General features: G+C 57.8%; 1 protein-coding gene across 2 annotated transcripts; it reads right to left on the minus strand.

Moving 5' to 3' along the window:
* Positions 1 to 841: 841 nt before the first annotated feature.
* On the minus strand, positions 842 to 6,108 carry SLC51A (solute carrier family 51 member A). Of its 2 annotated transcripts, XM_012575604.5 has the most exons (9): positions 3,387 to 3,555; positions 3,094 to 3,188; positions 2,549 to 2,703; positions 2,360 to 2,433; positions 2,127 to 2,285; positions 1,884 to 1,995; positions 1,636 to 1,782; positions 1,335 to 1,440; positions 842 to 1,225 (listed from the first exon to the last, which is right to left on the minus strand). In XM_012575604.5, the coding sequence occupies exons 1-9, from the start codon at positions 3,419 to 3,421 to the stop codon at positions 1,089 to 1,091; spliced, it is 1,020 nt and encodes a 339-aa protein (XP_012431058.5). In that variant the 5' UTR covers positions 3,422 to 3,555; the 3' UTR covers positions 842 to 1,088. The 2 variants fall into 2 exon arrangements, with proteins under 2 accessions (XP_012431058.5, XP_041574066.2); XM_041718132.2 differs by lacking the exon at positions 3,094 to 3,188 and having other exon boundaries at positions 3,387 to 6,108.
* Positions 6,109 to 13,077: the final 6,969 nt, after the last annotated feature.

Below are 13,077 nucleotides of genomic sequence, written 5' to 3' on the forward strand. Positions count from 1 at the left end.
TTCAGGACTCTTCTGCACACCTCTAAGCCATCCATCACTCTTCAAAAGAAGCATCCAGAAAAGACATGAAGTAAAAGGTCCAGTGGAAAAACAAAAGTTTACTAGCATGCAGTGAAGAACCCTGTGGAGTTTGATGCTGCCAAATCTAGAAGCCTCTACTCACGTGAAACAGCCCTGTTTCACTTCCTCTGTAGAACTGGGGTGAGCCCCTGGGAAAAGATTTTCTGATGGCAGAGAACAGCAGCAACAGGACGGAACTGAGAAGTACCAGGGATGGTGGTAGAAGCAAGAGCATTGGAGAATGCTCTTGCATTTTTTAACATGTGATCTGCGCATTTGAAACCATGATCTGAGTTGTGTTTCTGGCACCTAATGAACACTTGGGGTCAAAAGATTACCCAGTTGTTTCTGCAAATTGTCATTGCTCCTGATGTCCGTCCCCGTGTCTAGAGCAGATACTGGTACTGGACCGAGGCTGCTTAAGGCAGCATTGACTAATTGCCAGTGTTATTAAGGTGTTTTAAGGCTTCTTCCTTTGCCTGGCACCTAACTGGCAGGTATGAATGCTCCCTGTGTGCTTTCAGGAGCAGCCAGTCCCACGGAGAACAGACCCCAGGGACAGGTCAGACCCATCCTGATATCTTGGGAGAAATCACCATTGGCCTGGGCTGCCTTGGCTGTGGGACCCCAGCCAGCAGCACCCAGAGCTCAGTGTCACAGCTGGATGTTGGGCATCCCGTAATGGTCCCATGCTTGGCTGTGTTAGTCTGGGCTCCATCCTCCTTCCCTTGTATGGAGTCGTCTCCCACCCAGTAACATGAAGTCAGTCACCAATGCAAGACTAGTAAAAATTTATCTTTACTCAGTGCTAGACAAGAGCCCCAGGGCTGGAGGTGGCTCCATGGACCCCCTTGACTTACAGCTTTTAGGTTTCAGACCCTTTCATTCTGTCCCAAGATGCTCTTTCCCCTTCTGCCTCTTCTGCTGCCAGCAGCTCCCCAAAGGCAGGGGAGGAGGAGAAGGCTGTGCAGGGTAGACCAGCCCCTCACCCCGCTCTGCCCCTTGGCGCCCCAATTTGTCCCTCCTGCTCATGCTTTGACGTCGGTGCCTGTGGGTGCGAAGCTGACAGGCTGGTAGCCCGGCTTGTCATCCTGCTTGCGGTAGTACATCCGCGTCAGCACTGCCAGGATGAAGGTCTGCGGGATCAACAGCTGCACGTTCATCTCTGGAAGAGGAGAAGGGACTTTTGAAGCTGCCCTCACCCACCATGCCCACCCCTATGCCATGCCGCTGGCTGGGAGCATGTGCTGCTGCTCTCTCATCTCCCTGCTTACGCTGTGACCTGGCCTTGGAGGAGAAGGGCGGCGAGCAGGCGATGCTGCCGTTGTTGGCCAGGATGCTGAAGATGGCAGGCTGGAGCGCCGTCAGGAGGAGCAGGATCTGTGAGCACCAACACGCCGCTGTGAGGGCCATGCTGCTGCCCGGCTCTCAGCCTTCACCTTCCCCGCTGTGCAGCCAGCGGGGCTCTCGCCCAGCAGTGGCTCCTGCCCCACCGTCCTTCCCTCATGCTGCCTCACCCCGTCAGTGCTGCAGGAGCCCTCCCCTAGGAGGGAGCTGGGCAGGGCAGGGTCTCACCTGAAAACAGGTGAACTTGGCCTGCATGTTCTGCTCAGCCAGGTGCAGCCGGGCCTGCCGGAAGAGGATGCCCAGGCCCCACAGCCCAAAGAGGGCGGAGGCACCAATCAAGGTGTTGATCCAGAGGGCCACGCTCTCTGCTGAAATCTGAGGGGGACACACAGAAAACATTACTGGGCTGACAAAGTTCAGGTGGAGGCTTCCTGTCTAGGTCATCAACCTGCCCATCCCTGTGCTCTGGCACTCACGTCAGCAGGGTTGTAATTCCCGTCGGTGGCCAGGATCAGCCCCAGGAAGACAGCGACTGCCTTGAAGAACGCGTACTGGAAAGTCCCCAGGATCATCAATTTAAGCTTTTTCCTAGCATGGTGAGAGAGACCAGTAGCACTCTTAAGTCCCCCAGTCCCTGCCCAGGGAATTCTCTTCCAGCCCAGCAGAAGCATGGGGTGGAAGCCCTCCAGGGATAGAGGTTTATCCCACCTCCCCCTCACCTGCTCATGGTGATTCGGGGCAGACAGGGGCAGCAGCAGCAGCAGGGCCCAGTGCTGAGCACCATGGGCACATCCTTCAGGGTGCTGAGCAGTGCTTCCTTCCCCCCAAAGCCCTGCACCATGACCAGCATCATCACGTAGAAGCAGACAGCGAAGTACCTGGGGAGGAGGAGGAAGGCAGGTCAAGCTGTGTGGGCTCCATGGTGCCCTGTCCCAGGGTGGGTGATACTCACGCCGTGGTAGCCATCTCCACCACCATCATGGAGCGCGGGAACCACAGGCCAAAGCAGCTGACCACTGACACAACCTGGGGGACACGAGAGCTTGGCACACTGACACTCCGCCTCCTGTGGGCTGGCACCCCTTGGGTGACCCTGGCTCCCCAGGGTGATGCCCCCCAGCACCCCCACAGCCCAGCTCACCGTAGGGGCTGAGCTGCTCCAGCAGAGGGTCTTCATCTTGATAGGGCAGCGGATCTTGCGGAAGAGGTACGAAACCTCTTCCACGTAGATCACAACCGACAGCAGTGTCATGATGGTGCAGAGGCCCAGGATGATGAGTTGGGCCATGTCCAGCTCTGCCAGGGAGGGGTGAGAAGCTATCTTCATCCTGTCTGGTCCCTCCTGGGGCCACTACTACAGGGAGCTGCCCCTCAACCCAGCACTCCACAGGTTTAGGAAGCTCTGTGCCATGCCCTGGACATGCCTGTCTATGCCAGGGCTGGCCCTTCTGTGCCACTGTTCCCTGTCCCATGACACCTGCCCCAGTGCTGGCTCTTCCTGGGCTGTCCCCATCCCTACAGGCAGGACTATGGGATGGGAGGCTGAGACCCTGGCAGCAGCCCAGTTTCTGACTTCTGGGGCTGCCCCGTGCCTGCACTTGCCATGGCCACTCTACCACCTTCATCCCTGTCCTGCTCCCATCAGCGAGAACAGGAGGGTCCTCCCCACCCCGTCCCCCCACCTACGGTGCAGCAGCTGCCCGGAGGTGGGCGGCAGGGAGAAGCAGGCTGCCGGCACGCTGAAGTTCCTGATCAGCATCTCCACCAAGGGGCGGGAGAACCTGCGGAGCAGAACCGGAATGCTGCAGGGAGCCGCAGGGACGGGGGGACACCCGGCCCCGCAGGGTCCGAGCCTGGCTGCTTCGCCTCACCGCCAAGCGCCTCCCTTCCTTTCCAGAGGGAACGAATCATCCAAAGTTGCGATCCAGAAAGTTGGATTTGCCCGGCTGCAAAGCGGCACGGGAGTCTCCAGCGCTCGCCTGGGGTCATCCGCCAGCTCCAAGGTGGGATCCATCCTGTTCGGCTCCTCGCTGGCTCCGTCCCCGTGGCTGTGTGGCCGCTCGTCACCGCCTGCCTCAGCTCGGGGTCAGAGTCCCCAGGGCAGGGACCGCGGGACGATGCCGCGCCTCGTTCCAGTTTAACCAGAGCCTCCAGAGCCTGCCTCCCTCTGCCGCAGCTGCGGGCACCCATTGGCGTGCCCCACGCCGTCCCGGCCCACCGAGAGCTTTGGCCACCCGGTTATCGACCCGGGGTGCCGGGAAGGCGATTGTCACCCGCACCGCCTGCGTGCCGCAGGGCCCGGGCACAGCGCACCCGGGCTGGGCTGACCCCGCCGGGCTGATCCGCGGACACGGCTGCTGCTGCTGCTGCGGAGGCTCCGGGACGTGTCCCCGTGTCCCCGTGTCCCCTCAGCAGCAGTGGCGGGGTGGGTGACAAGCTTGTCAGTCCCTGCTCTGCCCTGCGGGCCCTGGGAGGACTTTGGGTGGCTCAGCTCCAGGGAGCCCTGCCCGGAGCAGCTCCCGGGGCACTAGAGGGCAGGGCTGGCCCGGCGCTCCGAGCCCCGGCCGGGGCGGGACCAGGGGGTCGGAGGGAACAATATGGGTGGGGAGCTGGGGGCTTAGGCAGGGGAGCAGCGTACCCTTGTCTTAGATGGATCCCAGAATCCTCATGGGTTCCAGGGCTGTCCACGGCTCCCAGCCCTTCAAGGAAAATGATTTCTGGTTTCCACCGGCTCTCCTTGGAACCGCTACCCTTTGCCCCTCTGGCAGGGGGCTTCTGCTGCAGCCAGAGTGGCACCAGGGCCCCAGGTGGATGCTCTGCACCTTGCTGTAGGTGCAGGATGCTGCTGTTGTCATGGAGTGGGATGGTGGCGAGGGGCCGGGAGGAGGGAATGGGTGTGGATGCTTCAGTGAGGAGGGATGGGATGAGGGAGGAGGGAAGCCTGTGGGAACTCTGCACATATCCGAGGTGCTGTGCACACCTAGCCCTCCCCTCTTCTCAGCCCCATTAACCAAGCCCCGTATCCCTGTCCCTATACACTGTACATACTCTTTCCTGCCCTATATGCTGTAATCTAACTTGGAACAGTGCATGATGCACATCCAGCCCTCTGCACTCACATTCTCACACACAATTACCCACACCTTGCACAAGCAGACCCCTCAGCATGGCTGCTCCTGGCCCCGTGGCATGCATGGGACCAATGGCGGGCCCCCCACGCAGCACCCCTGCATAACCAGCATTGCCTTCTGCTGAAGAAACGCATCAGCTCCTGTGACATCTGCTGTGCTGGCCTTTATGTGACAGTCACTTCAGGCTATGTCATTGCAGTCCTGCTGTCCTGCTCATCCACCTGGTGCTCATCTCCCTGTGGTCCATCAGCACTGGGGCGATCTGCACGTATCCCTGGCCCCAGGGAAGCAGAGCCCAGCCCCAGCACGAAGCCACACATGCTGCATTGCCCGGACATGTGCAGAAGCCTCTTCCCTGCCTGGCGTAGCCCCAGGCCAGCACCACCCATGGGTGCCTGCTGCACAGGGGCACGTGGCAGTCCCCTTGCCCAGCACACCTGTGTCTGGCTGTCCCTGACACAACTGCTGTAGCACCACGATGATCCTTCTTGCACTCAGGTAGTACCTGAGCCTGACTGAGCCCTGGTCCCCTGCATTCCCCAAGCACAGCACACCCCGAGGTGCAAGGTGCAGCTATGGGGCATGGAGCAACCTGCCAAGCCATGAGGGGATGCAGAACATGGCCAAGCCCGGAGCAGAGGACAGCCCCACACATTGATGCTGTGCATGGGTGAGCCCAAGCACACATGCACATGTGTGCAAGGAGGGCTCCATTGCTGCACACACTCCCCTCTGCATCCCCGCTGGGGCTGGATGCACCAGTGACACCCACAGCACTGACCCACCTGCACCAGGCCCCCAGCCCCATCACCATGCCCAAGACCACCCTGCATGGGGCCAGGACACACCCACACACTGTTGTGCTGTGGACAGTGCACTGGGGGTGTGGTGTCACCCCAGAACTGTCCCCTGGGCACACGGAGGGCTCTCGCCCCTGCAGCCCAAGGTGCTGAGCCCTCCCTGTGCCAGCAGGACAGGACGTGCCTGTTCCTTGCTTGCTTCAACCTGCCCCAGGAGCTGGCGGAAATGGGTGTGGAGAGGGGGAATGCAGTGGGATGGGATAGCCCAGAGTCCCTCCAACTTCTCCCTTATTCCAGCCCCTGTCTATGCCTGGCATGTATGGTCCTGAAGCCATCAGGGCCCACAGCCACCTTGTTCCCCAGTCAGCGTTCTCCACACAGGCTGCTACCAAAGCCAAAAGCTGGCAAGTGAGCATCCCCTGGCATGGGCATGGGGGGCAACAGATGGGTCAGGCTCTCACCAGCTCTACCTCAGCTCCAGACCTCCAGGATGCTCCAGGGCAGAGCAGCCACAGGAACTCCCTTTCTTGCCAAAATCCCTTTCAGCAGAGAAAGAAAAAGGAACACAGAGATGGGAGCCATATACCCACCAAACCAGGGTAAGGGGTGGTTGTAAGGTTTGTGGTCCATTCAGCATCAGGGTGGCTGTTTTGCCCCAAGGAGCTGGCAGAGAAACCTGCAGCAGTGCTGGAAATTCTCCCCATTTGCTTGTTTAGCTTTTTTTAAAAATTATTTTAAACAAAACTCTTTGACCATGGAAATTCTGTTTCCCTCTCCCCCCCCAAAAAAAGCCAAGCAGACCCTCTCAGCATACCAGCCCACCCACACTGCTGCTGCATCAGCGTTCCCCAATACTAAGAAAAGCCCTTAAAATGCAAATATTTGGGGTTTAGACAGTTTTCTACCCGTCTCTAATTCCCTGTGGAGGGGCTGACCTCAGTGGGACAGCAGGCCCCAGCTGACCATCACCACCTTCCCATGGCTGGGACATGGCAGGGAAGAAAACTCCTCATTTATATCCTTGGTAGGAGCTGGTAGGAGACCAAAGCACATTCCTTCTCATACTCTCCTCTCCCACCCAGAGCCTGAGGCCACGGGGATGATTGGGATGCTGAGTGAGAACCCCACGCCCAGCTCAGGCTGTGGCACAGCCAGACAAGGGGACGATAAAGATCTGCACCCCGAGCTTTGGGGGGTCCATGGTCACTGCTGTCACGGGACACAGAGGGACAGACCCTGCTCAGTGGCACAGAGCAGCCAGGATGCTCCCTGTCCCAAGGGACCTCCCACACTCTGCCCAGCCCCTGTGCCAGGCAGGACCAGCCCCCTGAGAGCATTGGCACCCCATAGCATGGGGGGGTGTCTGGCACCCACCTCTGGGGAAAACCGCACTCCACAGGCACCTCTTCAAAGGGATGCCCATGCTTTCCATGGCCACAGGTGATGCTGTTCCCCACACTCCTGGGGTTTAGGACAGAGTCAGCATCCCCAGCAGCACTCTGCCAAGCCACTGGGAACAGGAGGGTAGGCACAACTCGAGAAACAAATAAAACACAAAGGTCTATCAGATTTGTGAAATTCTTTTCCAGGGTGCTGGCCCTTTTGAGTCCCCCTCAGCCCTGCAAGCATCTCCTTGGTGAGGAAATTGCTGCTGAGAGTTTGGTGGAAGTGGATGAGGGATGTGGATCCTGCTGGCAGTAGTAAGACTGCTGCCACCGTGTGCCTTCAATTTTCCAACACAATCCACAACTGCCCAGCTCTATGGCCTTGGCTGGACCGTGGCAAATCTGTCAGTGTCACACCAACACTGACACAGCCACCAGGCTGGAGAGGGGTCCCAGAACTTTGAGCATCCCCTTGCAATGGTCAGTGTGGGGCAGTGACAATGCCCCCAGCCCTGGCCCCAGCACAGCAGGAATGAGTCTGGCTCCCCTCAGCCCCAGGTCTGGAGCCGCCCCACTGATAGGGATGGCAGGGAGCCCTTCCCTCAGCTGGCCCGTAGATAAGGCCCATGTGTTCCCCACTGATTGCTCCAGGAGGCAGCTGGAGGGGGGAGCCACCATTCCTGGGAGATATGGCCAGGAGGGGCAGTGGGTGAGGAGGGCAGGGGGGCTGCTGCAGGAGTGTGGGGCATTGGGCCCCTCTGGATCCCTTCTCGGGGCAGGTGAAGGTGCCCAGACTGCCCTGACAGCACAGCTGGGGCCCCTGGCAGGGCAACAGCCCTCCAAAAATCCTCCCCTTTCCAGTGGGAACCAGTCCTCTGCCACTGGAAAACACTTCCCAGTGCCCTGCAAACCCACAGGGCTGCATCACAAGCTTGCTGCAAGGCAGAGTCAGGGACCCCACCATACCTCAGTTTCCCCTACTGTAAAATGGGGCATGAGTCCTGCAGCATGAAAGTATAGAGGGCTCAGTCTCTCATTGCTCTGGTGCCTAGGGAAAGATCCATGCCAGGTGGTTTTTATAGACCAAGCTGGCATTTTAGAAGAGGGGAATACTGTCCTGGAAGCCATCTGGCTGCCTCCAGTCTCTGCCTCAGGAAAAATGCTGGCCTTGGAGAGGTTTGGGGTAGGAATCCTTCCAGCTGCAGCTTCCCCTTCTGGGCAGGGAAAATCCCCTTTTCCCAGCACGAGGCAATCAGAATCATTCCTGTTAGAGCCCCCAGATCCCACATCTCCTGCCAGGCCATGGATGATGGGACACTGCCAGGGGGTGGCTGTGGGGCAGCGATGGTGGGGTGAGAGCAGCAGAGTGCAGCACACAGGGGAGCACAGGGCAGAGCTGGGGATTTCTGCTAACCAGAACAGATCACTGTTTCACCAGAAAGCCAGCCCCGGATGTCTAACCTTCTCCAGAAGCAGAAGTGCTGCAGAGGGTGTGTGGGCAAAATCTCCCCATGCTGCAGCTCTAAGAAACACTGCTCTGCCACAGCTGGGGGACCAACTCCTGTGCACAGCCCTGGCGACACCCCCAGGGACCCTCCTGTCCCTTCCCTTACAGGTCTGGGTGCCACCACAGACACTGCCAGCCTGCCTAGGCTCCCATGCTGCCAGGCTGGGAAGAGAAGTGAGACATTGGCACAACCAGGATGTCACTGTGTCTGTCCCAGAGCATCTAAAGGGGTCACCCCACAGGAACTGACTTGTGAACCCTCAGCAGCCCAGCTGCAGTTCAGGTCAGCAAGACACCTCTTCCCAAAACTGCTGAGATCATTTGACCATGTGCAATGCCCAGCATTCCACAGGTCATCCCCCAGACAGAGTAGAGGAAGATGATGGTGGGGCCTGTCTCTGGTTTGGGAAGAAGGGGAGCCCACCATGAGAAGAAAGAAGCCCAACAGAAGCTGGATGAAACCTTTCTATGATCTGGATCGAGGCCATCAGAGCAGCTTTGATGGCCCCAGCCTTCTCCTCCTGTTTCAACAGAGCCTCACAGATGGGGTACCTGATAACACCCCCGTCTTCTGTCCACCCCTTTCTGTTTGCTTTTTCCTCCCAGCCGCTTCACGTCCGATGGCACTGCCCTGGGCCAGAGGGGAAGTGGCCCAGCTGTGGGGCTCAGCATGATGGGGGCTTTGTGTCCTTCAAAGGGGATGAACAAACAGCCAGTGGTCCCAGCCTGGCTGGGGGGATCCTGCGGAAATACCACGGTCAACACTCTTGGGAGCTGCCTCCTGCCCGCTCCAAGGCTTTGGATCCAAAGAAGTCTTTTCCTGCCGTAAGGTAACATCTGCATTTCCAGTGGGTGTCCCAGTGACATGCCACTGGTTTCTTAGAGCCACCCCCAGCCTCTGAATGAAAAGACACCTTGTTTGAAAAACAGAGGGGCCTTTTTCTGCTACAGCTACCTAAAGTAACCACGCCACTCCTGATGTTTGCTTTTGGTGAATGACGAAGTTAACACACCCTCTGAGTGGGCTGTGAGCGTTTTCTTTGGTCAGGAGCTTTATTTTCATACTCGTCTGTCTTGCAAAAACCTCACAAGGGAAAATGCTGAGGCTTTAAAAAGTCAGATGGACAGTAGAGACACTGTGTTGTGGAAGGGAGGTGCTGCTCCCTTGATGACCCTGAGCCTTCCCAGATCTGTGACACTCACCCACCAGGCTCAGCCACCCCACAGGGTCACCCACAACCACCTGAGTCAGGCGTAGGGAGTAGTCCCACCTGCTCAGGGAAGGCCTTCAGCCCTTGGTGGGACTTCGTCAGCTGTCCTCGATTCTGCCTCCCAGTGCAGGTGGGAAAGCATCCCAAGTGCAGCTCAATGGGAACAAAGAAAAACACCTTCCCTTCCCTTCCCTTCCCTTCCCTTCCCTTCCCTTCCCTTCCCTTCCCTTCCCTTCCCTTCCCTTCCCTTCCCTTCCCTTCCCTTCCCTTCCCTTCCCTTCCCTTCCCTTCCCTTCCCTTCCCTTCCCTTCCCTTCCCTTCCCTTCCCTTCCCTTCCCTTCCCTTCCCTTCCCTTCCCTTCCCTTCCCTTCCCTTCCCTTCCCTTCCCTTCCCTTCCCTTCCCTTCCCTTCCCTTCCCTTCCCTTCCCTTCCCTTCCCTTCCCTTCCCTTCCCTTCCCTTCCCTTCCCTTCCCTTCCCTTCCCTTCCCTTCCCTTCCCTTCCCTTCCCTTCCCTTCCCTTCCCTTCCCTTCCCTTCCCTTCCCTCACCTCTACCAGTGCCAGGCCCACACCAAGGTGCTGGAGCAGCACTAGGAGAGGTGCACATCACCCTGGGCCCCTTTGCCATTTTTGCATCACTGAGTAATAAATAAAACCTCCAAATTTACATCTGACATGAAAGCCACCAGGACATGCACAGCAAAGAAAGGTTCCCCGAGCCCCACCGAGCAAGAGCCCAGCCCTGCCATGTGTGCATCCCAAAGGATGCCTGCCAAGACAGAGGGGGACAGGCAAAGCTTTTCTTCCTCACAGCCTGCCATGGACATTTGCCCTTGAAGGGGATCTGGGGGGACAGTGCCTGCCAGGGAAAGGACGCTGTTGCAGGGCAGACCAGCAGGCATGGGAAGGTCAGCAATTTGGCTGAGGCACAGGCTGCTTGTTCCAAGAGCTGGGAGAGTCACAGGCCTTCTCCAAGCACCCCCCCTCACCACCGGGGGATTTGCCCTTGAGGCACTGACCTGGTTCTCCTATCCCAGGGAAAACAATTCCAGACTCACTTTATCACTTTATACAGACCAGGTCTGTTGCCTGCCCATGCCTGGCAGTGGGGGCTGGCTGCAAGATACAGCCCATGGGTTTCAGCTCAGCCCCTGGGACCTCACAACAGCACAAGAGAATGGCATGAGCCCCCCAGAGTCATGTCAAGCACCTGAGTGATGGAAGAATCCCCTCCCTGTCTGCAAGAGACGAATTAAGGTACCCTGGTTTGAACACCACATCTCATTCTCTGCTGCATAAATGAACCTACAAGGCACATGGCATCCCCTGGGTCCCCATGGCGCAGAGCTGCACACAGCAGCCAGGGGCAGGTGTCGCAGCTGCCACCAGTGCAGAGAGGAGGCAATTAGCAAGTAGTGAGAAAGCTCCTGCTCTCCCTGCTCAGCCCCACTGTGCTAATCCCACCCCAATTAAAGCCCCCTCTTTGCTTTCAGATATTGTTATGAAAGATTAATCCACCCTAAAACAAGGTATTTCCAGCAGGTCAACAAGACAAAGCCAACTCTCAGTTTGCAAAAGGCTCTGGCACCTGCCTGGGAGCATTTAATTACCCTGACAATGGCATCAAGAGAAGAAGGGCCATGAGACCCCTTCAATCACAAATCCACAGAGGAGGCATCACTTTGCCTGCTGCTCCCACATGCCTGGGGCCGGCACCTGCAGGCTGCAGACTCGCCCCAAGAGCAGGACCATCATCCAGCCCTCTTAGGGACGCCTTTTCTCCCTCAGAGCCTGCAATGCTACACATGGTACTGGCTTTTTTATGCCGTTCTTTTCCTTTGTCCTTTGCACTGCTCTTATGCCAATAAATGCACATTATAAAAAAAACAAAGCAGTGGACAGTTCTAATCTCTAAGTCAACATGTGCCCTTATCACAGAGGGTGGTTCCCACTCAGCAGGCTCAGGCTGTCTTTAATCCAAAAGCAGCAACGTGTGTACACACTGCAGAGCAAATCAGAGGCAAAACTTCCCTGGGCTTTCCAGGCCCTTTTGGGAGCAGAGGAGTGAGCAGCCAGGGACTCTTGCAGGACCAGATCCTGCTAGAGAGGTACAGCAGGTACTGCAGGACCCTGCTGGGCAGGCACAAGTCCACTATACCAAGCAGATCACTCCAACCACATCTTCACATCCTGTCATGGTTCTGTTCGAGGCATTGCACAGAGATGTTTCCAAGCCTGTTAAGTAACTGTAAATTTTCTGCTGGCCTTCTTGAGCAAAACACCAAATTGTAGACATACATCTGGTTTTCTAGGATTCTAACCACAAAGTCTGGAAGGGAAAAAACCTCCATCAGCCCTCAGCTGTGGCAAATGTTGATTTAAGAGAAGTGCTTACAAAATTGCACATGAAGCACTTTGCAAAAGTGACCTGCCTGGAGGCGCAGTGAAAAAGCAGAAAGAGGAGCTGTGCCCTACGCTCCAGATACGGATCATCAAGAGCCAGAACAAAGCGGACCAAGGGAACTCATGACAGGCCCATGTTTTCAAGGAAGAGATTCACATGACTGTGAATCCCAGCTCCTGAGTTCTCTCCCCGCTGATTTCTTTTCCCTTTCCACTTCCCCTCACTCAAACCCTGCCGGGGCCAGTCCATGGGTAGCCATCGAAGGCACGGCAGTGCGCAGTGACACGGACCTTTGATGCGCCCCAGGGCGGCCACGCTGCGTCCCCCTGCTTTTCAAAGGCCGGTCCTTGGCTATTGTGTTCACATCCTGAGCTTGTTTGTACACTTGCTGCAGGGCCCGATCCCCGCAGCCCCCCTGCCACGGCCCAGCCGCCCTGACCCAGATAAAAGCGGGGCAGGGCCGCTATCAGGGCGCGGACACGCGGCACCGTCCGAGCTGCGGCCGCCGCGATAGCGGAGCCAGGCCGGGCCGGGCCCAAGGCTCCGGGTCAGCGGCGGCCCCGCAGAGCTGCACCGGGCCTGGCTACGGCCGGGGCACTCGGGCAGCTGCCAGCAGCGCTATCAGCGCCCTGCACGCCCAGGGGTGTCCTGGCACTGCTGCTCTCCCCCTCTGCTGCCCCTGGAGAGGACCAGCAGCCTGCCAACAGAGGGAACTGCCAGGCGGCAAGCGACACCCAAGCTGCTAAAGCTCTTTGATCATCGCCTCAGCATGCCCAGCACGGAGCTGGGTAACAGTCCACCCGCCTCCCCATAGGTAAGGTAAGGTGGTGCAAGGAGCACACCATGACTTGGTGGTTAAAATCCCAGTGAAACCCATCTTTGCAATCAAGGAAGCCCCGTTAAAAGAGCCAGACTGTTTTAGTCCCACTGGGGCAGTGTCCAAGTACGAGCCTCTCTGCTGGACCTCCACGCCAGCCCCTGGCAAGAAGAGCAGCAGTAAGGAGCATCACTGCATCCACATCCCTCCTTGTGTGATAGGAGAGATGGGGAGATGAGCCTCCACATTGCAGGAAGGCAAAAAAAACACAAAATCCCAGAGGATTTTGAGGGCATGTTCCATGGGATACCCCAGGAGAGCATCTTTATAGGAGCAAGAGCCCACAGTGTCCTCAGCCCCACACCTCTCCTCCAGGTGCTTGGTGCTCTTGTCTCCTCTCAGCTAGCTGGTGGGAGC

This window comes from Taeniopygia guttata, chromosome 9 (assembly GCF_048771995.1).
Source record: "Taeniopygia guttata chromosome 9, bTaeGut7.mat, whole genome shotgun sequence".
Classification (NCBI taxonomy): Eukaryota; Metazoa; Chordata; class Aves; order Passeriformes; family Estrildidae; genus Taeniopygia; species Taeniopygia guttata.